The 26,560-nt window shown below is 45.8% G+C and overlaps 1 protein-coding gene and 1 long non-coding RNA gene across 4 annotated transcripts in view; one reads left to right on the forward strand and one right to left on the reverse strand.

The window, feature by feature from the left end:
• PREX1 (phosphatidylinositol-3,4,5-trisphosphate dependent Rac exchange factor 1) overlaps positions 1 to 26,560 on the forward strand; it is a 245,342-nt gene that overhangs the window by 132,178 nt on the left and 86,604 nt on the right. Inside the window, exons 6-9 of the mRNA XM_081195969.1 lie at positions 5,027 to 5,188; positions 17,917 to 18,050; positions 21,535 to 21,650; positions 22,720 to 22,869. Of these exons, the coding sequence (XP_081052095.1) occupies positions 5,027 to 5,188; positions 17,917 to 18,050; positions 21,535 to 21,650; positions 22,720 to 22,869 (562 nt within the window). The remainder of the gene's footprint in view (positions 1 to 5,026; positions 5,189 to 17,916; positions 18,051 to 21,534; positions 21,651 to 22,719; positions 22,870 to 26,560) is intronic.
• On the reverse strand, positions 18,020 to 26,419 carry LOC308588437. Of its 3 annotated transcripts, XR_014008762.1 has the most exons (4): positions 26,348 to 26,412; positions 24,834 to 24,963; positions 18,196 to 18,449; positions 18,020 to 18,094 (listed from the first exon to the last, which is right to left on the reverse strand). It is a non-coding gene; the product is annotated as an uncharacterized lncRNA (long non-coding RNA). The 3 variants fall into 3 exon arrangements; XR_014008761.1 differs by lacking the exon at positions 24,834 to 24,963 and having other exon boundaries at positions 26,348 to 26,419; XR_014008763.1 differs by lacking the exon at positions 26,348 to 26,412 and having other exon boundaries at positions 24,834 to 25,124.

Below are 26,560 nucleotides of genomic sequence, written 5' to 3' on the forward strand. Positions count from 1 at the left end.
GCCCGCAGACGCATGGCTCAGGCACGCTGCAGGCGCCGAGGTGTGGCGCCCAGTGCCCCCCGCCTCGCCTAGCTACCAGTGGCATAGGAAGGGGTCTGCGGTGGGTGCGGGGCTGAAAGGACAGACAAGGCTCCAGCAACCACCCCCACCGCCAAGTCCGCCGGTCCTGCAATCCCTTGCACGCTGACTTGGAAGTACAGTGGTACCTCGGGTTACATACGCTTCAGGTTACAGACTCCGCTAACCCGGGGCGCTGCTGCTGCTGCTGCTGCCGCCGCCGCTCCCGGCAGGCATGGGCCCAGCTGAGGCGGCGGCGGCTGTTGTGGTGGTGGCGGCGATAGCGGGCGGAGGAGGGGGCGGCGGCGGGGCCGAGGTGGCCGGCGGCGGCGGGGGAGGCGGTGGCGGGTGGAGCAGGAGGGCGGCCGAGGCCGGTGAGGGAGTAGGGTTGCCCGGGGCTTGAGGAGCCGTCGCCGGGAGTTGCTGCTGCTGTTGCTGCTGCTGCTGCCCGGACATGCCGGCCTCCTCCTCGTCCGCTGTCTCGCGCTCCTCCCTTTTGCGCGCGCTGCCCCGCCGCCGCCCCATTGGCCGGGTCCTGTCAGCTGATCCTGTGTTATTTCCTGTGTGTGTGTGTGAGGGGAGAATGGAGAGAGAAACCTCGGCACCACCACCGCGGAGCCGCCCCCGGCTCGACGCGGATCCTCGCCGCCGCCGCCCCGCCTCTCGCCGCCCGACTCGCCCGCCTCCCTCCTACGGCACACCAGGCAATCTCTCGCGGCACACTAGTGTGCCGCGGAACACCGGTTGGGAAACACTGCAATAGCTGACAGTTGCATTAGACGTTTGGATTCTGAAAAATGTTCGAAAACCGGAACACTTACTTACCTGTTTTTGGCATTTGGGAACCAAGGTGTTTGAGAACCAATGTACCACTGTACAAGATTGAATCGCCAACAGAAATCGCTATCCGTGTTCAAACCTCCAAAGTTTAAATTACAAAGAAGTCAAAACTAAAGTTCAGTAGCATACCGTAGGCTTCTTCTTTCCTGGTGCTCACAGACACTTTAAAATTCTCAACCCAAAGCCATTCCAACCTTCACCCTTGGAAAACCTAAACATTTGTGTTGCAGTGAATCTTAAAACATTCCTAATCCTCCTTCAGAAAGCTATCAGGGCACCTCTAAAAAAAATAGCAAAACAGCCTCGCCTTTAGCAATACAGAGAAAACAAAAGCAATTAAAAAAAACAGTGTAGAAAAACTATCTAAATAATTCCTGAAAACCAACAAACATTTCTTAGTCTTATCATCCCTAGCAGGCAAAGAAAACAAATAATAAAACCAAAACAGTGATACAGCAAGCAATATCTTAATCTCGAACCAGATCCAGAAATTAAGCCTTTGTAATGTACTTGGGTGTTTTTCTTTTCGGTCTTTTCTTAGGCTGTGGATTAGGGCCTCCAGATTCAGGCTTCAGTTCTGTGGCAATCTCTGTGACTGCACAGAAAACTTCAGTGTGCCTCTCCAAAGAGATTGAGCAAAGCTCCCGGTCATTCTGTCGCTCTGTGTTCCTGCCCTGGAACTGAGTTCTGGGCTAGTCCACTACACCCCCGACTCAAACTGCAAATCAGAGTTGCTGAACCATTCATGCTGGCAGCAAGAAATGTCCCTCTGTGCTTTAAACGGCAATTCTGGATCACAACTAGGATTGTCTTGATGGTCTCGCTCTCATTTTGAAAAGACACCTAGTCATATGCTGCAATGAATGAATGATTATACTATACTACACTATACTATATTATACTATACTACACCAAAATGTTTAAATTGTCCTCTCCTACCATACTTGTGGGGCGCGGGTGACGCTGTGGGTTAAGCCACAGAGCCTAGGACTTGCTGAACAGAAGGTTGGCGGTTCGAATCCCCGCAACGGGGTGAGTGCCCGTTGCTCGGTCCTTGTTCCTGCCAACCTATCAGTTCAAAAGCACATCAAAGTGAAAGTAGATAAATAGGTACCGCTCCAGCGGGTAGGTAAACGGCGTTTCTATGCACTGCTCTGGTTCACCAGAAGCGGCTTAGTCATGCTGGCCACATGACCCAGAAGCTGTTCTCAACCAATAAAGCAAGATGAGCGCTGCAACCCCAGAGTCGGTCACGACTGGACCTAATGGTCAGGGGTCCCTTTACATTTACCTTACCATACTTGTGTGGTGCGCCACACCTTTTGATAACCACTGCTTGAAATGTGTGATTGAGCAGTAAGGCAAACTTTGCAAGATTTTAGCTGCTGGGTGAAATTTCCCCCTGAAATGGTTATCATAGAAACTAGCCGATGGGGTTGCAGCTTCCAGGAGCCTGCAGGTTTCACTTTGTAAAAATTACATTGCTGCAGAATCAGTGGATTCTGACCAGACATGATAAAAGAGGGCGCTCTTGTTCTCACTGAGGAAGCAGAGAGCATTCCTAACATCTAATCAAAAGTACCCTTAACCTTTTTAATGCAGTCCTTCGTTTGTATTTTTTTTGTTGTTGTTTATTTCTTTCCATTATCAAAATTATAATGTGCTTATAGGAGGGGGGAAGGCATTAGGTTTTTAATTTTCCTGTTTTAAGCATTAAGAGGAAGAATATACGGTAATTAGAGGTTCAATAGACAGTGGTGGTTGTTGTGTTGTTGTTGTTTTACCACTTTGCTCACCTGGTTATGTAAGCACTTCTGGGTTACTGGCATGAACATTGGGTTTCTCAGATGAAGTAGAAGGACCCAGTGCAGGACGCATGTTGACTCAGGCCAAACAAAACATGTCATCTATGCTGTTAAGGCAGCAGGATAGTCACATGCCAAGTGTGACACATCTGTACTGTTGATGGATTGTGATACCTTTTCCATGCCCTGGCAGTCGTAGCTTGGCTTCACCCTGCATGGCCTCGCAATCTGTTGCTCATTTTCTTTTTTAAAGTGCTAGCAAAATTTAGCTGCATTTTAAATGCTGAGGGTGGGGAGCTTTATCTGACTCCGGGCAGATTTTGTCAGCCCTTTCCCAGAACCTAAAAAAATGGTTCTGGCAGTTTCGCATGCCTATTTCAGGTTGTTGTTTTGCAGCCTGCAAGGTTTAATAATAATCACGTGATATATGTTCAAGAAGAGTTTCTCTTGATCCAGACAAGGAGAGCTCATTGTAAGCAGCTTGCTTTGATGGTATCTGGGAGCCAACTGAAACCTTCAGTGCCATAAGCACCAACATTGGGTGGTCCAGTTCCCACTTACTGAAATACCACAGTTGTGTGTGCATGTGTCTTTTCTGCAGAGTCCACATCCCTAAAGGGTTGGGGTGCCTTTGGCTCTCCATATATTTTTGGATTCTAGCTCCCTCCAGCCCCAGCCAGCATGTGGTTAGTGGTCACTGATTATGGGAATTGCTGGCCAGCAACACCTGGAGGGCTATAGGTTCCCACCTTTGAAATAAACCTTGACACCCATCACAAAGACATGCATCTTGCTAGCAATAAGTAAAAGAGCAACACTAATGGTCTGCTTGACAAAGGTTTCTTCTAGAAGCTTATAGAATCAGAGTAGCAAAATGAAACAAGCAAAACCTGTACATGCAGTCATCACCATGCGTTTTGTTGACAGAATTAGCCGTTTCTTGGGACAGGAGTTGATAATCGTGACTCAGAAAGAACGTAGATTCCTTTTCTCTCTCCTTCTTTTGTTTACTTATGCTTGGAAAATACACCAGCCTGGTTACAGATCTGGTGCTGCATTTCCTTCCAGTTGCATTGAAACTCACTCCATTTAAGCTGCCCCTCTGGAAACGTGGAAGGAGGCAGCTGTGCAGCGGTTTTGCCATTGGGTCACAGAGCTAAAAGCTATCAGAGCTAAATATAAGAAGCAAATAGGAGTATTGGAAGAATGTGAAACATTCCAGACAGGCTAAAAATGTCACATTTTAAACACCCTATTATGTACCAGGAGGAAACGAACAAGTTTAGTAAGGCTTTATTGAAAGGATCTTTTATCCAAATGGGGTTGGCTGTAAAATGTTATTGGTCTGAAAAAGATGATTAATTTTAAGTAGACACGGGCTACGCTCCTTGCCAAACCCAGGTCATTGTTGATTACCATCTGTTTCCAGAGTCTTTCCAGAGTTGCTTTTCATAGCAAACCTAACCTAGTTTCTCTGCTCTGGTCTGAACCACACAAATTGTAGTCTTATTCTGGTGTTTGGAACCATTGGGAAAATGCAGGACTAGCCACCAACACTACCACATGTGCCAGGCTTGTGATCCAGCCAGTACATGACTGATGTCAATAGTTTGACGTCACCTCTCTAGCCATATATACCTGAAGCTTAGGATAACACTTCACACACCTGATAAACTGAACTCTAGTCTATGAAAACTAATACATAATGAATGTATTGGTCTTCAAGCTGATGCAAGACTATTGTTTTTGAGAGCGAGTTTGGATGAATGGTGGGAAATAAGACTAGGGTGCAGGAACCTGATGTGTTCACTGGCAGGCCTTAAAGCAGAGTGTCCTCTTTCCCCTAGGCTTCTGAGAAAACAGTGGACCCGCCAGCAATAACTCTAGCCGCCTGAGAAACAGTTTCTATCCAAATTTGATTTTGGTTTTAAATGCAGTGTAAGGAGTCTCTATGGGAGTATATTGTATTTAAAAATGGGGTATCAGAGTTTTTAGGGGACTAACAAGGTTGGGATAGTGAGGAATTGGTGGTCCTCTAGGAATTGCTGGATTGCAGCTCCCATCATCCCTGACTAAGGGTCAGGCTGTCTGGGGCTGATGGGAGATGGAGTCCAACAGCAAATGCAGGGCTACTGATTTCCCATCCCTGAATGTGTACACAACTTTGCTTCAGCACATTCCTTGATGTTGCTTCAACACCACAGTTGCATTTCCCATCTCCATAATATTACCCTTGTGCTGTCAGAATTTCCCATCTCCATAATATTATCCTGTGCTGTCAGAAGTTGATTTCTTTCTCCCCCTCTTTCTTTCTTTCTTTCCAGGAGCTCGCCAAGAGGACACCCAGTAAACATGCAGATTATCAGGCAGTGCAGAATGCATTACAGGCAATGAAAGCAGTCTGCACCAATATCAATGAGACCAAGAGGCAGATGGAGAAGCTGGAAGCCCTTGAGCAGCTGCAGTCTCACATTGAAGGATGGGAGGTACGATGGCTGGAGGAACAATGAGCCTGCAATCTCAGCCTCCAGCTGTTTTGGGACTACAACTCCCATCATCCCTAGCTAACAGGACCAGTGGTCAGGGATGATGGGAATTGTAGTCCCCAAACAGCTGGAGGGCCAAGTTTGGCCATCACTTCTTTAAATGTTTGTGTGCATGAGAAAATCCCATTGAACACTATGGGACTTACATCCAAGTGCATATGCATAGTTTGGGCTGCTTAACATGGTGGCAGGTTTTTGCAAATAGTACATTCTATTTTTTTGAAATGTCATGTATGGATTTCCCCCTCATTGGTCTTAAGTAAGCATAGTAAGATTAAGTGGCTGTAAAAATTACACTAGAAAGTTTTTAAGGAGAGCTGTTTTCTTAAATAATGTTTTTCTAAAAGTACAGCATTCCATACAAATTATGACAGGCAACAATTACCATTGCATTAAAATGTACTATTCATAAGATACTAATAAAAGTAGAAAATGAAGATTATTCATCAATTGGAAAATATTAATTCTATCTGAGTATGTATTTCAGAACCATTCTAGGTAAAGAAAAAAAGGTAAAACAATTATATCAACCATTATATAATATAATGATATAACCATTATATCAATGATATAACCAATTATATCAGAACCATTATATCAAGCACCAACAGGGCAGACAAACCAAATCCCTGTAGAAAACTATATACACTATCTCTAAAATGAATTCTGAAGTTAAATTTAATAATCTTAAAATGATCTTTATTTTACATAAACATTCATTTATTTTTGGAATATATATGTGTTATGTGTGTGTGCTTTGCTAAAATCAACTACTTTCAAATGCAGGGGAGCTTTTTTATGTGGTCAACAGAATCACCTAGGGTTCAGCGTTAAAAGAGATAAAGAACAGGCACTTAGATGATTCTTTGTACGGAAAAAGGATGAAACTGGGGTGCATGCTATTGGCCTGGGGTTCTGTTTGCACAAGGCAACCTCTGGCAACCTGGTGCCTTCTAGGTGTTTTGGACAACAACTCCCATCAGCCCCAGCTAGCACATGGTGAAAGCTGGTATAAGCAAGTGCACTGATGGGATGATAAAGGAAAATAAAGACCTTTCCAATTTGCAAAAGAATGTTCCCTGCCTGATTGCCTAGAGATGCTTCACCACAGGAGACCAAATGATTGGCTATTTATAAGCTTGACAAAGAGGGAAATTTAGCAGAGATGCCTCTTGTGATAGAAGCTAGTAATCAGGGGTGCAGCCTTTAATTGAAATTCAATTAAAAGCCTTCTTTATAAGCTCGAAAATGCATCCCTAATTAAACAGACGTGATTTTTAAAAGTGTTGCACGGCTTTTAGAAGCATTGGTAAATGCCAATTTAGGAGTGGCATTCTCTTCTTCTTTCGAGGGGGAAATTTCTCTGGTTCAAGGATGGACAACCAGATGTTGTTGGATAACAACCCCCGTCATTCCTAACTACTTGATCACGTTGTCTGGGGCTGTTTAGAGTTGAAGTCCAACAACACCTCGAGGGTCACAGATTCGCCCCCCCCGCTCTCATTCTAAGACAGAGCCTGCCACAATCTATGCATGTAACATCTAAAAACAAATATCCCCCCCCCCGAAAGTGATTGCTTTAACCATATACAAATTTATGCATACGTATTTAAAAATACGATTAATGAAAATGTATTTGATCAGTAGTACAGTATTTCTTTGATCAGCCCAGCTAGTAAGGGATTCTGCAACCGCTTGGCGGATATGGAAGTTGGACATCTGTAGCAGAGGCTGTTAGTGGAAGTAGAGACTTTAGGGAGAGAAGAGTACGTCTTTTATTCTACTATATGGTGCTGCGATTGCTAAATGACTTCATGGATGTATTGGTGCCGGGAGAACAGTGGGCCTGACAGTTAAATTATCCAGCCTGATGGTTGCCAGCTGAGGATTCCTCCGCTGAAGCCATCTTTCAAGGGGTCATGTAAACTTCCTCATATTCAGACTATTGGGCGTACTCCACAATTGCCGTTGTTGTTTTGTTTTAAGGCCTGCTCATTTTCCCCTTCAAAGATGTTCTTGGCATCCAACTTGAGCCACTTGAACAGCCCAAGATAATCCAGCTGTGTGTGTGTTTTTGGATAGCCAGCTCGGCAAACAAAGCTCTGAGGCCATGTTTAGTGCAGAAAGATTCCAGGCTCAGTTGTAATACCATTCTGGACTTGATATGACTTGGGGCTTTTGAGGGGGTGGTGGTAAGTTGGGCTGGAAGTCTGAAACCTCAGTTGCCATTTTGCCAGAACATCCATGGGAGGTGGTGTTTTATTAAACAAAACCATGATCAGGCTTGATTTTGTAGGGTTGAAATGTCCCACAGTGAGCATTCTGGGAACGAAAACTGTTTCTGATATGTTTATTGGTGGTATTTTACAAAAAAGCGCTGTCCACCGTAATTCATTCTATTACTTGGAGAGTTCAAAAGGTAAAATCAGCATTTGTCACCATTAAACAAAACCATCAGAATGTACATATAAGTTTGCCTCTATTAGGAGCTTATCTTGGGTCGATGTAGTTTTGAAATTGTTGTAACCTGCAGATGACCTAGGAATATATAGGCAAAGGCCTTACAAATGTTGTGTTTGCATAATAGTCTGATTGTTTTTTAAAATACTTTAAAAGGTCTGCAAAACAAGTTCCAAAGATGTGTAGATATGTGTGTTGCCCTGGGAGTTAATCATAGTATTTAAATTGTTCCTACTCCTTTGCTTTCTCTCTAATCATCTCGTCTTTTTGCCTCACTTCAAACATGATCAGGTGCTAGCACAGCCTTCCCCAAGCTTGTGCCCTCCAAATGTTTTGGACTACAGCTCTTGTCATTCCCAGTAGGAGCTGTAGTCGAAAACAGAAAATTATTTACTGATGTGGAAAAGACCACAGAGATAGCAGCAGCCAACCTCTCTGGGAGGCAGCCACTACCAAAGAGCCCTCCTCTTTAACATTACCTTAATCATTAATATTTAGGCTTTTATCCTCCTCAGAGTAAGCCGACTGAAATAAATGGTGATGTCCATTAATTTAAACGAGTCTGTTCTGAGCAGAACTCAGAACTTATACCATTTATGCACTTATACCATTTTCAAACCCTTGACCAACCCCCATCCCCTGAAGATTTTTCTTCATGAAACTCCAAGAAATATTGTCAAAGGCTTTCTCCGCATCTACAAAAATTAAAACAGGGTTGGACTCGATGGCCCTTGTGGTCTCTTCCAACTCCATGATTCTATGATTCTATGATTCTATGATTCTATGATTCTAACTAATATTGGATACAACGCTTGATCATTAATATTAAAATGGTGATCTACAACAGGCATAGGCAAACTCCGGCCCTCCAGATGTTTTGGAACTACAATTACCATCATCCCTAGCTAACAGGGCCGGAGTTTGCCTATGCCTGATCTACAAGGATGGGAAATAGTTAGGCAGTTTGCTACAAGCAAACATGTTGGGACCCAGTGTGGCATAGTGGTTAGAGTGTTGGACTAGGACCTGGGAGATCCAAATCCCCACTCTGCTGTGAAGCTCACTGGGTGTCAAGGAGCATGCTGAGGAGGGCTGGACTGAGGTGGAATGGTGGGAGCTTCCCCCTCCCACTCCCCTTGATCAGGATCCTGAATCTTCCCAGGAACAGGAGGACAGTATAGATTTGGAACAGTGGTTTGCAGAGGGACATAGTTCAGAAGGCAGAAGCTAGGAAATACTGGATGGGGAACAGCTAGGAGAAGAAGCACAGGGAGAGAGAGAGAGAGAGAGAGAGAGAGAGAGAGAGTTAACAGATTCACTGTCTCTGGAAAGCATTCATCCGCTGAGCCCAAGGTCAAAAAGAGCTGATAAGGTGGCAGCACAGAAAGCACCATGGTTACAAGCTCAGGTTACAACATGTGGTAGTGATGCGTGTGACCAGGGAGGAAGTGGGTGGAACCCTTAATTTGGAGCACCGTCATTCCTAGGAAATGGATTCTTTGTTCTCTCACTGTGATCCTTAAAGTTTCTAACTGGTAAGAAGACCCCTTTTCCTTTGTTCTGCTTATCTACTGCCAAAGGGGGGCGGCGGGCAGGGAGGAAGCTGAGTCCCTGAAGCCAAACACTTGATGTCCTTGAGCCAGTCACTGACTCTCAGCCTAACCTACTTCACAGGGTTGTCATGGGGATCAAAGGGGGGGGCATAATAATAATAATGTATGTCACCTTGAGCTCCTTGGAGAAGAATATGGGATATAAATGCAATATATATATATATATCAGCAAGAGCACTCATGTAGAAGTTAGAGGGAGGTATTTGTGGCACAGTGGCTTTGAGGCTGAATTGTGAACTAGGAAGCTCCCAGTTTAAATCTCCTTTCTGCCATGAAGTAGTTTTAGACGAGCTACTATTTCTTAGCTAAGGGTTTTTGAGATGATGTATATGTAGCACACAGCACTCTAAAGTTCTATTATTACTACTCTTATTAGATTTGTTGAATTGTCTATACTTTGTCCTCCGCTGCTGAAAGTGTGAAACTCATGCAAATGTGGGCGCAGTGAAAATGGAAAGGAAGCTATTCTGCTGACAGTGTGTGTTTCACAATCCCCCAATGGTTCTCTTTTTTATTCTTCCCAGAAAGACATCAGTAGGTCAAATTATCTCATTCACTTCCTTAGTCTGGTATGAACAGCAGATAAGGAAGTCACTGTTAACATCTCCCTCCCTCTCAATCACATCACAAAGCAAGAAATATACATACAAGCACACAAACAACACATTTCTCTCTTGTGAAATGTATTCGCCAGGTGTTAGTCACTGCAGCTTGGAGGATTACCTGTGTGTTTCTGCCCTTGGGAAAGCATAGCAAATGTATAAAAAAACCCCAACTGTTTCATTGGATCTGGTAAAATTTTCATTCCAGTAGTTTGGAGTAGTCATGGAAACTTTGCATCCGTTTTTCACTTATGCCTTATTGACTGCATTTGCATGAAAAAGCAAACCATGGTTTACTGTTGCATTCATGAGCAACCTCAAGCTCCGGGGCTCCTGCTTCCTCTTCTCCCACACATGCAGGGAGATTTGAAGCTTCCTTTCCTTTCCTGGTTAGTGTTAAAGCATAGTTTGCTTCTGGATCTAAATGTGGCAAACCATGTGTTAGGGATTGATTAGCTGCTTGTGCGTAAAAACGTGCTCCCTCAGAGTTTGTGCGATCCCACAAACCTCAGTGTGTGACGGAGCTCCTCAGACATGTCTGCTCTAGTCACTAGTAGAGTCCGACAGTGGCTGTCTGCGGAAGCGTTTCCAACAAAGGAGCTCCTTAACGGAAACGCGTCTCCTGGACTCACGGCGTGACAGTTTCCGGCGAGGTATAGGTCTCCCTATGGGAGACTCAGATACCTCGCCACTGTTCTCGCTGGAAGCATCCCTGAGCCCCTCCACCACCTGATGCTCCGATGGCAGTTCCCTGACATCCACCTCCCCTCCAGGGCCCCCCTCACCCCCTCCCATTACCTCCCCCCTGGGAGGTGAAGGGCTAAAACCCCGAAAAGAATCTTCCTCATCTTCAGACGTCTCGAACAACTCCCTCCATCGATCGTCGTCCTGGCTCGCTGAATCCTCTTCCTCTTCAGAATCTGGGAACCCCTCCAACTCCTCTTCCTCGTCGGTGGTGGCAAAGTATTCCCTTCGGAACCTCGCTACAGGCTGAGGTTTACGTGGGAACCTCTGATGAAAAGTCTCTATTAAAACTTCGTCATTGACATCCTCTGCCCTAACCCAGGTGTTTTCCGACTCCGGTTCCCCTTCCCACATTACCAAATACTCTACTTGATCTCCCTTCCACCTGGAATCAAGGATCTCCGCTACATGGTAGCTGTGTTCCTTCTCCTCCATTGCTGGTCCCCTAGTGACCCTCCCTTCACTGTCTCCTCTATACGGTGACAGCAACGACCTGTGAAAAACTGGGTGCAGCTTCATGTGGTTCGGTAACCGGAGTCTGAAAGCCACTGGGTTGACCTGTTGCATAACTTCAAACGGACCCAACCTTTTGGGTCTTAACTTCTTACAACCTCCTTTGAATGGCAACCCTTGGGTTGACAGCCACACCTGGTCCCCCACCCTAATGCTTTCACCTTCCCTTCTGTTTTTGTCTGCCTGCCTCTTATATTCCTCCTTAGCCCTGTTTAAGTTGAGTTGGAGCTGGCGATGAATCGCTTCCATTTCTTCAACGAACTGTTCTGCAGCTGGAACGCTCCAGTTCTCCCCTTCCCCCCCTGGGAAGGCTCTGGGATGGCACCCGTGATTAGCCAAAAAGGGGCTCATCCCCGTGGACACGTTCTCTGCATTGTTGTAGGCAAATTCTGCCAACGCCAGCTTCTCCACCCAATCATTCTCTCTGTCATTAACGTAACACCTCAAATATTGCTGGAGAACCCCATTTGCTCTTTCCGCCTGCCCGTTGGTTTCTGGATGACGGGCCGTTGAGAAATTAACCTCTACATGCAGTAAGCTCATGAGCTTCCTCCAGAACCTGGAAGTAAATTGTTTTCCCCGGTCTGAAACCACCCTCAAGGGGGCGCCATGCAGCCGAAACACATTCTCTACAAACAATTTGGCTGTTTCTTCTGCTGTGACCGCATGTGAGCAGGCTATAAAGTGGGCCATTTTAGTTAACAGGTCTACCACCACCATGATGGCTGTTTTCCCTCTAGACCTTGGCAGATCAGTCATGAAATCTATTGCCACTGCTTCCCACGGTCTTTCAGGTGTGGGCAGTGGTTCTAATAAACCAGCCGGCGCCCGCCTCTCCCCCTTGGCTCTTTGGCATTGTTCACACCCTCTCACATACTCCCGCACATCTTCCCTGACCTTGGGCCACCAAAATTCCCTGGTAACCAGCCACATGGTCTTGTGTTGCCCAAAATGCCCTGCTGTGGGGCTATCGTGCAACTGCTTGAGTACCTTCTCCCTCAATTCCCCTTCGGGTATATATAACGCTCCCTTGTAATACAATGCCCCATTTCTCTCCTCAAAACCACCGGGTTTGTCTTCCTCCCTCCTGAGACCCCTGAGTTTGTCCTGGGCGTATGCATCAAGCACCGTCCCCTCTACCAATTCCCTTTGCCCCACCAAAGTCGCCCCACACACCCAGCGATCCTCTGGGATGATATGGGTTTCTTCAGGTGCTCCCTCCCCCTCCAAATATTCAGGTTTGCGTGAGAGAGCGTCCGCCCTAACATTCTCTGGGCCTGGCACGTAACAAATCTCAAAGTTAAATTTGGAGAACTCCTGGGCCCATCTCAACTGCCTTTGGTTGAGCACTCGCGCAGTTCTCCAATACTCTAGATTTTTATGGTCCGTGCACACTTGCACCTTATGTTGTGCACCAATTAGCAGATGCCTCCATCTCCGGAACGCCTCATGAATCGCAAGAAGTTCTCGGTCGTACACCGTGTAGTTCCTCTCGGATTTGTTCAGCTTTCGCGAAAAGAAGGCACACGGTCGCCACTCTGACTCCTCCTTTCCCGGCTGCAGAAGAAGCACCGCCCCTATGGCTCTGTCAGACGCGTCTGTTTCGACCCTTAGCCTTTTTTGTAAATCCACATGCAGAAGTTGTTCTTCAGAGGCGAAGGCCCTTTTCAGCTCCTCAAACGCTCGCTCCGCCTCCGCCGTCCATACAAACTTCTTTTTACTGCTGAGACAGTCAGTAATGGGCGCCGTCAGATGGGCGAAGTTGCGGATGAACTTACGATAAAAGTTTCCAAACCCTAGGAACCTCTGCACATCCTTCTTGGTTTTGGGTGTTTTCCAGTCCAGCACCGCCTGCACCTTGCCGGGATCCATGGCCAATCCCTTGTCTGACAGGCGGTACCCCAGGAATTCCACCTCCTTGGTATGAAACTGACACTTCTCCAGTTTCACCCACAGCCTGTTGGCTTGCAGTCTGCTCAACACTTCTCTGACGTCTCTCACATGTTGCTCCTCATTCTCCGAATACACCAACACATCATCTAGGAAAGCAACGCAATTCTTGTAGAGCAAAGGGCCCAGTACATGGTTCATAAAAGATTGAAAGCACGCGGAGCCTGCTTGTAATCCAAATGGCATAACGAGATATTCAAATGCCCCCAAAGGGGTAAACATGGTGGTTTTCCATTCATCTCCTTTCCTTATGCGTATCAGGTTGTACGCCCCCCTTAGATCCAGCTTTGTAAAAATCTTTCCCTTCCGCACCCTGGTCAAAATATCATCAATCCTGGGCATAGGGAACGCCACTGGTTCCGTCACTGCGTTCAACCTCCTAAAGTCACATACAAGTCTCGGCTTGTCCGCGTTTTTTTTGTCCACAAAAAACACTGGGCTACCCCCCGCTGCTTTGGACTCTCTGATGAAGCCTCTCTTCAGGTTCTTGTCAATAAACTCTCGCAACTCCTGCATTTCCCTGTCTGACATGGCATACAACTTGCCCACAGGAAGCTGTGCTCCAGGGAGTAAATTGATCTGGCAATCAAAGGGCCTATGCGGGGGTAGTTGGTCAGCTTCCTTCTCGCTGAACACGTCGCTGAGATCTGCATACTGTGGTGGTACCTTCACCTTCTCCATTACTTCAGTCCCTGCTAGGGTGGCTTGGGTCCCTGCTGAACCCTTTTCCCCTTTGCAGTGTTCTAAGCAATGTGCTGAACCAAAGGAAACCACTCTTTGATGCCAGCCCACCAGCGGATCATGTAGCGCTAGCCAGCTCATCCCCAAAATAATGGGAGCGCCTCCCAAGGTGGCCACATTAAACGCTATCAGTTCTGTGTGCCTTGCCACCCTCATGATCATTGGGACCGTCTGCAAGCTGACTCCTCCTCCCAACAACTCCCTGCCATCAATCGTGGTCACCTGCAGGGGGTTGCTTAAAGGGATAGTCTGTATCTGGTGTTCAGCAGCAAACTCCTTGCTCATAAAATTGCAGGAGCTGCCTGAGTCCAATAGCGCCTTTATTTTTAGGGGGTGTCCATTTTGCAGCTCTAGCGACACTTCAATCACTAGAGCAGGTCGAGGAGCTTCTGGCACGGGCACTTTCACTGCTCTTTGGCCTGGCTGCAGTGCCCCGATTGTGGCAACCAGGCGTTGGCTTTTACCTGCTCCGTTCCCCCCTGCTCTCCCCCCTCAACAGCTCCCACCATCCCTTGCCATTCCTTCCTCTGGGGGCAGACTCTGGCAAAGTGGCCTGGCTGTTGGCAGAGATAGCATTTCCGGGCGCCCTTTCCCTCCTTCTTAGCCCCCTCGCTGGGTTTTGAAAATGCGCGCGCGCGCGCTGTCCCGATTTCCATCGGCTCTGCCGGCGGGAAAGCTGGCTCAGGAATGTCTGGAATGCGGAACTCCTTCCAACGTTCCCCTCTCCCTTCCCGCCTCTCCAAGGCTCTTGCCTCCTGACGCGCTCCTATGGTCAGCGCAGATTTGGTCAGCTGATCCATAGACCCCGCCCTGGGGCTCCGTGACAGCTCGTCTTTCACAGCCGACGAAAGACCTTCTTCAAATAGCATCTGAATGGGTGCCGCCGATAGATCCCAACCCAGTCTGTGAACCAGCATGGTAAACTCAGTCCAGTACTCACGGACAGATCGGCTTCCCTGCTTGCAAGCCATTAGCTGTCTGCGCACCACCCCTTCCTCAATATCGCTGGAAAACATGATATCCATTGCACGAAAGAACTTCATCGTGTCCTTTAGTACGTCATTGTGCGTTGCCATCAGGGGTCGAACCCAGTCTCTCGCCCCCCTTTCAAGATGCCCAATCACGAAAGCAACTCGTGATTCCTCATCAGGGAATTCATCAAACTGCACATTAAGTGCATATTGCATCTCTGTCCTAAAGGCATGGTAATCCTTGGGGTCCCCCCCAAACTTCTGCACCAATCCTGGTACCTTTCTGGGGAACTGAGTGGCTCTCCCCTTCTTGTCTGCATCCTGAGCCCTTCTCTCCTCCAGCCTCGCCGTCTGCAGCGCCAGTTGGACCTCCAACGCTCGGTATCTATCTTCCAAGCTTGGACCAGCCCCAACTCCAGCTCCTCCGGTTCCGGTTGGTTCGCTCATGATGCTTTCTCTTGCACAGGCAGCGTACAAAGACTGTCGGACTGCTGTTAGGGATTGATTAGCTGCTTGTGCGTAAAAACGTGCTCCCTCAGAGTTTGTGCGATCCCACAAACCTCAGTGTGTGACGGAGCTCCTCAGACATGTCTGCTCTAGTCACTAGTAGAGTCCGACAGTGGCTGTCTGCGGAAGCGTTTCCAACAAAGGAGCTCCTTAACGGAAACGCGTCTCCTGGACTCACGGCGTGACAGTTTCCGGCGAGGTATAGGTCTCCCTATGGGAGACTCAGATACCTCGCCACTGTTCTCGCTGGAAGCATCCCTGAGCCCCTCCACCACCTGATGCTCCGATGGCAGTTCCCTGACACCATGGTTTGCAAAAGCCATAGTTTACCCAAATATTAAGATAATAATCAGGACCTTCACATTTGTGGAACTCTCTGCCCTGGGAGGTCCAACTTGCCTCCTTTTTTGTTGGTTTTCTGTTACCTTTTGAATATTTGATTTTGTTTCAGCAAGCCCTTGACCTGACAACAGTGATTAGCCCCCCCCTTGCTCCCTCAAAAAAATGTATTTTGTTGTTTAAAGCAAGAGCAGCAGTATAATTTGGCTTCTGTTGTTTTTGTTGGAACTTTATAATTATTTTACTGCTATGATTTGTTTTCATTATGTTAGGCTAATCACCTTGAATGCTGTGTTCTGAAGTGGAAAAGGAGGATGTTGTTGTTGTTGTTTAGTCGTTTAGTCGTGTCCGACTCTTCGTGACCCCATGGACCAGAACACGCCAGGCACCCCTGTCCTCCACTACCTCCCGCAGTTTGGTCAGACCCATGCTGGTAACCTCGAAAACACTATCCAACCATCTTGTCCTCTGTCGCCCCCTTCTCCTTGTGCCCTCCATCTTTCCCAGCATCAGTGTCTTCTCCAGGGAGTCTTCTCTTCTCATGAGGTGGCCAAAGTACTGGAGCCTCAGCTTCACGATCTGTCCTTCCAGTGAGCACTCAGGGCTGATTTCCTTAAGAATGGATGCGTTTGATCTTCTTGCAGTCCATGGGACTCTCAAGAGTCTTCTCCAGGAAAAGGAGGATACAAAACTCAAAATACAAAATGGCATGGTTTACAGTTGTACTGCAGTGTCTGAATTTATATGGTGTACATACTGTACAACACCTGGCTATTTAAGTGTGCAGCAAATAGCAGGTCATATCCACCCTCACACGTTACTCTCTCCCTTGGACAGAGAGAACAAGAGAGAACACACACACACACACACAGAGAGAGAGAGAGAGAGAGAGAGAGAGAGAGAGAGCTTTTCCATAGGGTCATGCCCAAAGTTGGATGCAGTAGGGTCTTGCTGAATTTGCAGGATTATTTTTTTTAAAAAAACTGCCATCAAGTTGAAGCTTTCATTGGTATATATTGACTTCAATGCAGAATTCCCAGATCCCATGCTTACCAGCACCATCCTTCAGCTTCTAAAGTGTGCTGACACTTCTTATCTCCTGTACTGTTGTCGTGCCCAGATTGGAGGTGAGGGGAATCTGGGATCCAGTCAAAATTCAATGGGGAATGGAGGTATATTCAACTTCTGAGACACATTTATCGGGCAATTATTGAAGACCTTGGCACTGGTGCCAAAATACCATATTTTCCGCTCCATAAGACGCACCCGACCATAAGATGCACCTATTTTTTAGAGGGGGAATGCAAGAAAAAAAAATTCTTTAAAGGGAGTGCTGAGCAGAGCCTGTCTGCATCCCAGGCTCTGCTCAGCGCTCCCTTTCACGAGTCATGTGAAGCTTGTGTGCGGCACTTGCAGGCTTTTCCCCGAGGAAGGAGAAGGGCAGCCCATCACCGATGGGCTGCCCTTCTCCCTCCTCGGGGAAAAGCCCCCAAGAGCTGCACACACGCTCCGTGCGGCTATTTAAAGGGAGCGCGGTTCTTGGGGGCTTTTTCCGGGAGGTGAGGAAGGGACTGAGGGGCTAAGCCAGAAGCTAGAACAGCGAGAGGGAGCGCTGCGCAGTGATCCCTCTTGCTGTGCTAGCTTCTGGGATAGCTGCACAGCCTGCATTCACTCCATAAGGCGCACACGCATTTCCCCTTACTTTTTAGGAGGGAAAAAGTGTGTCTTATAGAGCGAAAAATACGGTAGCTATCAGTGGCTACAAACCCAGATGGCCGTGCTCTGCATTCATTCTAATGGGCAGTATGCTTCTGAATAGCACTTGCTGGAAATCACAGGAGGGGAAAAATGCTCTTGTGTACAAGTCCTACCTGCGCATTTCCCATAGGCATCTGGCTGGGTGCTGTGGAAACAGGATGCTGAACTGAATGGACCACTGTTCTGATCCTGAAGGAATCTTCTTATTGGTGGGTGCACTGCCACCCATCGCTGTTGCGTTGGCAATCCTGACCTGGCTTATTAAAAAACGGGAGAATTCTTAGCTCTGACGATCGCTGAGAAACCACATAAAAAGGGAACATGTAGCATCTGTTTTACTGCAGTAATGTCACCTTGCAGCCCTTGAGAGACGGATGTGATAAGCATATATAAGAGTGCTAAGTAGAATTGTTGATTACCACTTCAATTAGGGGTGAATTGATGACACTGTGTGTTTTTTTCTGCTTAAGGGATCCAACTTGACAGACATCTGCACCCAGCTCTTGCTCCAAGGCACCTTGTTAAAAATCTCAGCGGGAAACATCCAGGAGAGAACCTTCTTTCTCTTTGATAACCTCCTCGTTTACTGCAAGCGGAAATCCAGGTGAGCGCACCTGTCTGTGCTGCTTCTTAAGTTCCATGATTCTTCTGAAACACAAAGAGAGAGAGAGGACATAATTGTGCTATGTTATCTCTGGGTGAAAAAGGAGAGGGCAGCTAACACTTGTGCTTCCTTAAGGAAGACCCACCTCATATTTTGAGCACTAGGGCTGTAGGCATACATGCTGATCAGAATCACAGAGCCTGCTGCCCTGGCGTTCGTCATTAAAATGATGATGCATTGCAGAGTCAGCTCCGTGCTGGAGGTGAGGTTTACTGCCGCAGGCCTTCTCAGAGCAGGTGGGTTTGCAGGAGCACCAGGAAGCTGGGCACATTGCCAATGACAATTTTGAGGTTTTTCCAAGCATGGCGTGAAGGAACGCAGAGGGATTCCGGTGAATACCTTAGGCAAAGAAAGCAGATGCAGAGAGAGAGGGAGGGGGGAACAAACAGGTGCAGGGCGCATAAAACAAGGAAGAGGTACAGCTATATCATTTGTGAAAGTAATGCTCTTTTTTTTTTTTTTGCTTTCCCTTAAAAACACCCCTCCAACCAATATAAGCTTTTGCTATCTTTTGAAAGAGTTGGGAGCTGAGATTTCAACAGCCACTTCACCAACGAAAGCTTTGCCATAGTTAGCAAGGATTGATACTGACAAATTTCCTGATTAGTTTTTGTATTTCTGCCTTTTCTGTTTTACCATGGTGTGTCCTTTGTTTTCACATTCAGCTACTCATGTCCTCCTTTATCTTGAACTTATTTGCCCATTCCCCTAGACCACATGCCACTCACTCTGTTTGCTAACCATGAGCACCTTACAATTAATTCTTCAACTCCTAACACCCTCCTGTCTGACCCTGCCTATACTCTTTCCCTTACTCTTTGAGTCTTCCTGGTTCTGTTTGTAGTCCGAGTTCATGAAACCCCTCCCTTTCTGCAGGCAGTTTTCCCGGAACACTAAGTTTTAGGAAACAAAATGTTCTGTTGCCTTTTGAGAGAGTGCTCTTGTTTGTACAGAGCAGGCATCAGTGAGCAACTTTTCTATAGTTTGGCTTGGAGTCGGATAAGACGGCTCTGACACTTTCAGCTCCCCGAAGAATCTGTGTTTATATTTCCCTAATAACCATAGCAAGCACTGCCCAGTTCTCCGGAATCTGATTTTCATTAAAAGCTAGGAGAGTCTGCAGCATGTTGCCTAATAGTGAAGGATATATTTAGACATGGCAAAGCTACTTTAATTTTTTGATGGTTCATCTGTCTGGCTGCTATTTAAATTCTGATCCAGAATGGAAATAAATGTCTGCCCACTTGTAGTAGCTGTCCAGCTGCAAGCCTCAACAAGTGACACCCTAATAGGATGCAGCACTGAGAGATGGAGCTTTAACATTATGTTAATAGGATGCAGCTTTCCCCTGTTGCAGCTGTGAGCTTAGGCTGATTTTTAGTTATCTTGCAGCCTGTCATCCTTCAGACATCCCACTCAGAGGCCTCTTTCACAAATATCCACAGCAGTAGGCAAATTCAGGCATTCACATGCTCAAAGTGTTCAGGGGGGCAGATACTTTCTCATATGCACCCTTCCTACCTGACCACTCCTCAACCTTCCCATGTTGCACAAGGAAGGTCTTCATGGGGCTTCAAACAAACCATGGTCTTAGTCATAAATAGTAAACAGGATTCTGGGCTAGATACACTTTGATCTCAGAGTCCTCTTCTTCTTATGTGATTAGTTCGTGCTTTTAGCACCCGTAGCATCCAGGACTGCTGCCTAAATCAGCATTCCTCAATGTCCTCCAGATATTTTGAACTACCAACTCCCATCAGCCCCGGCCAGCATGTCTCTATGACATCAGGCCTTCTCCTGTTGATGCTGTGCACATTTGTGTCGCAACTATTCATGTGACGTCTGCCATTCTTCCCCCTGTTATTTATACTTTCTGCCGCAACAGAAAATGTCGCAACATAACTTAACTTGAGCAGGTTTAGGAAACTGTATAAATGTAGGTACCATTAAACTTATAATCTACCCAATTCAAATCTTCTGGGGGGTGTATATTCTAAAATAATACAAATGCAATAAAGCACAGCGTAAAATTGGCAGGCAAATCATTGAAGTATGAGCTGCAGCAGATCAATAAAACCCAAAGAAACCACGCAGGGCCAATCAAAATCAGCTACATTATATGCTGGGATGCCTAGACACATAAAAAAGTCTTTGCCTGGTACAAAAGATGGGGATGTTAGAATTATTGTCTGCCAGATGAAAGTGAGAGCAGTTTACATGGCCTGAGAGTCATGGGGAATGTGACAAGCAGTTTGATGAAGAAAACATATGTGGGCTCTACACTAAAGGCCACCAAGCGATGTTTTTGCATCAAAACCACCGGAAGGTCGAAAATTTATTACAAAAGTGATAATATGGCAGCTTGTTGGGGACAGGGGCAGAGTCACTGTTGCTTACTGGAAGGGAGCAGGGTGAGGTGACGGGGAAGTTGGAGCAGTGCAAACACACCAGCAGGACCACTGGATTGGCTCCGCTGCTGTGTTTGCACCACATCAATCTCTCTGCTGCTACACCTCTCATCTCTCTCTCTTTCTAAGCAGCAGCAACTCACTTGCTGGGAAGCTAGTGTAGCAGCTCTGCCCCACCAGGTGAACCTCCTCTGCTTCGAGAGAGTAGCTCTGTCAATCTTGAATGACTTCCCCCTGAAGCAAAGCAAGGAGAAACTTCGGAAATTGCCTTATCCCAAACCAGACACTTTGTCCATGTAGCCCAATACTGTCTGGTTGGCATTGGCTTTCCAAGGTCTTGGACAGATATGCCAGGGATTGAACCCAAATCCTTTTGTGCCCCAAACATGCAGCCTAATACTGTGCTACGGTTCCTCCATTCAGAGCACTAAAGCTTAGGAAGTGAAGCAGTTTCATGTTGCTTAAAACTGACAACATGGTGCATCTTTTATTGACGTGTAGCCCAACAGAGGCTCCATGCCTCATTGCAGGAATTGATGCATTTGTTAATTGAGTTGTTGCATATCCACAAAGAGCTAAATATAACATAATTGGCATGCAGATTTTTTTGTTTAGTGGGGCGGACCTATTGTCCTGCATGTCAGCTAGATTGAAAGCAAGATATACGGTATCAGCTACTTCCCTTTATTTTTAGGTTGTACTGGCAACATTATGAATCAATCAGTTCACTTGTGCCACACTAAATTAATCTGCAAAACAAGGTTGCTTAGCATGTTTATAGACTGAAACTACAGTAAAAATGCATACAAGCATCTTTAAAATGTGCAATGAATCTTTATTCCACTTCTTGATTCTGAAAACTTGGGGATGAATGGGACATTCTTGAGGGATGATGAAGAAGTAGAATGAATGCGTATTTGTGGGAGAAGGCACTATTAAAGATAGTAAAAAAAAAGCACATTTCTATTTACATAGTGAACAGACATTTTTCTTAACAACGCTTTCCCTTCCTGCAGAGTTGCTGGGAAAAAGACATCCAAACGCACCAAGTCCATCAATGGCTCCCTCTACATCTTCAGGGGCCGAATAAACACAGAAGTCATGGAGGTTGAGAATGTGGAAGATGGGACAGGTAAGGAACCAAAGAACCTTTTCTCAGAGAGAAGAGAGCACAGTTGCCTTCTTTATTGGATAAAACAAGAGTAGGCAGACTTCAAGCTTTGTGATATCTCTGTTAGTCCCCTACCCCCTGTGGTGCAGACATAGACATAATTAAAGAACAGGGTGCCTCTCAGCTCAGAGATTTATATTCAGTACCGAAATGGAGCTTAAAGTCCTTTCACACAAAAATCAATTTCTGTTTTTGTTTCAGCAGCCTAATTTGAGGGAGGGAGTAGTTGTTGCTATCATTAAAGAATTGGGAATTAGAATGGGCCTTATATCCTCACCTTGCTAGCCAAGTCTCATAACTTTGGATGCCTCCAAAGTCTGTTGACCGTCTTGAAACATTTTGTAAGACTTTGTTAATCACTGGATTTGAAACAAACAAACAAACAAACAAACAAACAAACAAACAAACAAACTAGAGCAAACCTTTTTTGCTGTGTGAATAGAGAGCAACACCTCCCTTTCCTTCCCCACAGCATGGCATACATCTTGTTTCGACACTACTTGGCCTCAGCATGTGCTGAGTCTCACTCGTCGTTGAGAGGAAGGGAAGGGTACCACGTCTATCTGGATGCCCTTAATCATCATTAAAAAGGCTGTAGCAGTAGATGGGAGGAGAGGCTTGCTAGAGTATATGGAAACTCCCAAGAAGGATCAGCCAACATCCCTTATCAGCAGGTAGTTTTACTGAAGGGTCACTTTGAGAATATGCCTTGAAATGTGGAGGGTGACAGGTCAGAGCCTGCACTGCCATGCTTCCATTTTGGAAGCATGATAAAATCCCAGTGTTCATTGCAATTGTGGTCTTCAGTCCCTGGCTCAGTTGTCGTTAATATCACCGGAGAGTGTCCCAGCATGAAACAGCAGCTTAGAAATTCTGATGGAGCTTTCACAGCAGATACAATTTGCTGGCTCTGACATAAAGAAAAATGTCCAGTCTTGTCTTCCAGGTGCGCATGCCAGGTGAGTTACTTTTCCATGAAGGCTCAGGACTTTCCACTCACAGTCTTGGCCGTACTGTTATGTATTTGCAGCCGATTACCACAGCAATGGTTACACGGTGACAAATGGCTGGAAGATACACAACACTGCCAAAAACAAATGGTTCGTCTGTATGGCCAAGACAGCAGAGGACAAACAGAAATGGCTGGATGCTATCATTAAGGAAAGGGAACAGAGAGAGAGTAAGTTATTGACTGGTTTATTTTATGTGCTGTGTGAATAATGAGACCGACTGTGTATGTGTCTACGAATGCGGGGTTATCCATCTGAGAGAGGAACAATTATGGTTTCTTCAAGTGTCTGGGGTCAGGTTCTTAATGCATAACGGCAAAAGGAGAGAGAGAGAGTTCTTTCCACTTGCGAAGGAGCGATTTCTCAGTTCAGTCCTTGGGCACTGCAGTTGCCCACGCATCAGCATAGTTGCAGGAGTCACATTGCCAGCTCCTTTTGTGCACCAAAGTATTTTAAAGCTCTGTCTTTACTAAATCGATTTGCAAGGCTCCAGTTTATAAATAGAACCCATAAGGAAAATAAGACCTTTTCTCAAGCATTGATGTCATTTCTCTTTCTTCTGAAGAGAGAACCTGTATCGTTCTTGAATAAAATTGGCAAATGAAACATCTTATAAACATCCTGCTGGATCGTTTCCTTCCCTTTTCATTCTTAAGGTGTCAGTGGAAAAACCCTGCCATGGCAGAAGTGCTCCCCGCCACTTCCAATAATCACTGTTGTGATTAAAATTGTAATGTCAGCATAACTTAGCCTTTATGTCTGCATCTGGGGCTATATGTGGAGCCAGAATTGGAAACTGGTGGACTGGATAAAGGGCACAAGTGAATTCTTTCTGATTCTGGGCAAGACTAAAAAATTATAATCAAAGTGTGGTAAGAAAGTTTTCTGACAGTTTCACTCCTAAGGGGAATCTGTTTTCCAGTGTTGGACTATATGACCTTTGCAACTCTACAATTCTTTGATTTTATGAGTAACCTATAATAATAGTTGTTCGACATGTAGTACAAGGGAGCGCATATTAAAGAGTAGCAAGTTAACATGAAATCCAAGAACGTCTTTTTTTAATATGCATTGTCATGTGTGAGGAGTTGGTTGCTAGCCAATGACAACAATGAAGGCAGCTTCAGTACGGGAAGCAGCCCTAGCATGGATGAAGGATGCTTCATAATTTCTGGCCTGATGCGTTTAAGAGAAAGAAAGTCCTGCAAGGCAGGCAAATCAAGGATTCTCAGTGTCTAGAAGCAGGGCTGAAGAATCTTCTCCAGCCCAAGACTGCATTCTCTTCTTGGCAGCCTCGCAAGGGTCACATGCCAGTCGTGACCAATGTCAGAGGCAAAAGTGGGCAGAACAATGAATGTAAATTTTACCTTTGTGCAGTAGGGTAGTTCCTGCATACTGTCCTATTGCCCGTTCTGTTCTCCACCCCGACAAGCAAGAGGCATTTTCAGAGTTCAAGGTCAGTAAGTTTCTGAAGTAAAAAGGGAGGAGAACAGCCCCTTGGGCTCACAATATGGTGGGGTGGGCAGTAGATGAAAATGAAGCTTTCTGACACTTAGACTACAATCCTATGCCATCTTCCCTGGAATAAGCCCCACTATTGGTTCTGAGTGGACATGTGTAGGCTTTCCACTGTCAGTCAAACTAGTCTATTGTCTCCTCTGACTGGCAACAGAAATCTCTCTGATCCTTGCTATACAAGATAAGTTAACTGGATCACTAATCCAGTTAAACAATATCATTTATCTAATATCGCTTAGCTGGAGATGTCAGGGAGTGAACTTTGGACCTTCTCCATGCAAAGCGTTTAGCGTACCACAGAGCAATGGGGATTCACGTAGTCTCCTGGAGGCAATTTTTACTCGCCAGAGAAGAGCAATCAATCAGTTAGATTTTAGAGGCAGATATTTCAGGCCTTTGTTGAAAAGCTCCTCCATCTGGATTCATGCACTTCCAGCAGCATCAAGCCGTTATCAGTGCTGAGGCAAGAAAGATTGGCTTTGTCCTAAAACCAGCTGAGTAGGGGATGCATTGTAATCTTTTGCTTACTTCAGAACTTGGGGAATGTGATGATGTAGCCACAAATGTGTCCTATTACACAGGCTGCTTTCTCTCCCAACCTGACTTTGCAAATTACCTTTGGCAGAACTTGTCAGCAAGTATATTTGACTAACATCGTGGTATGGAGGAAGATGGCAATCAGCCAGGATGTTTGCCCTGCCAAAATCTTTTCACCAGGCATCGGATCATGAAAACAAATGAGGGTTCTGCAAGGCAAAACATTGCATATTCTTATTTCTCCAGGCAGAGCATCAAACATCTGAAATCTGTGCCATAGACTGGACTGTAGTGTGGTGAAGATTATATGGTTCTAGTTTTCATTTGTCAAAAATCTTGTGAGGCAGACAAAATAGTATGTCTGGGTGTTTATTGGGTGACTCTTTTCTTTTTTGCTTCAAACCGAAAAATAAGAGATTTTTGGCCTATTGATTATTTTTCTCTTCCCCTTTATTCCATCTAAGCTCTGTAACCTTCTGAATTACTTCAACATGCTTTTGGTATGCTCATCCTGAGTGACAATCAGGGTGAGCTAAGTAGATTTCCAAGAAGATTAGCATATTTTTGGGGGGCGGGGAGATATACAGTAACCACTGATTTTTTAAAATCAGTTCTCTTTGTGGCTGCAACATAGATAAGTAGCAAAGGAGTAGGGCATGCAGTGTGTTGTGAGTGTGCCTGTATGTGTGAAACAGAAAATGCAGTGGGTGTTAAGCAGAAATAATGCACATGTGTGTCTTTTGCTTCAGCCAACCCATTTTATAAATGTGGAATATGCCTCAGATAATGGGTAATGTAGCTTTATACGAATGCAGTTTTAAAATAGTTCTAGTAACACACATTTATTAAAGTCTTGAGCAGTTTGTGGCTGATCCACAAACAGGACCCAATGAGTATCTAGAGAAGGGGTCAGCATACTTTTTCAGCAGTGGCCAGTCCACTGTCCCTCAGACCTTGTGGGGGGCAGGACTATATTTTGAAAAAATAATAATGAACAAATTCCTATGCCCCACATATAATCCAGAGATGCATTTTAAATAAAAGCACACATTCTACTCATGTAAAAACACCAGGCAGACCCCATAAATAACCCAGAGATGCATTTTAAATAAAAGGACACATTCTACTCATGTAAAAACATGCTGATTCCCAGACAGTCCACGGGCCGGATTTAGAAGGCGATTGGGCCGGATCCAGCCCCCGGGCCTTAGTTTGCCTACCCATGACTCCTTGTAGACTCCTTGTAACACAACATTTCCACACATCTGAGTCCAGGGGGACCCCATGAGCAGTAAACATTATGGCAGAGGGAACTGATAGTGGCAATTGGACCTCAAAATAGTTTAGCCAGAAACTAGAGTTATCATTTTGTCATTGTCCCTTTCAGCTATGACAAGTCTTTACTTTCCCACACCTGACATTGTATATGACGGGGTACTCGAGGTGTGCATGGCCTGGCTGAAATGGCCTCTCAGACCAAATGCGGAGGCCTGGTAGACCTAATTAGGTCCGTGACCCAGAGGTCCTGCACCCCTGTCAATTCTCCCCAGTCCTATGAAGCCCATGTCAGCAACAAGGTCACTGAGGGGTCACCTTGGATAGGCATGGTGGATCCCTGCCACTAAGTGCCATTCTCCAGTATCTGTTTTCTTCCCCCGCCATTCCGTGGGTTGGCAATTGGGAGAAAAAAATCATAGGTTTGGATTTCACCCAGAGGCCTCCAATTTCTGAGCTGAAGTAATAAATTAGGCAATTCCCCAAGTTTTCTCTACCACGTTTATTAAATTAGTTTCCAGCAAGGGTGGG

The sequence above is a fragment of the Podarcis bocagei genome, assembly GCF_964188305.1.
Source record: "Podarcis bocagei genome assembly, chromosome: 5".
NCBI classification, from domain to species: Eukaryota; Metazoa; Chordata; class Lepidosauria; order Squamata; family Lacertidae; genus Podarcis; species Podarcis bocagei.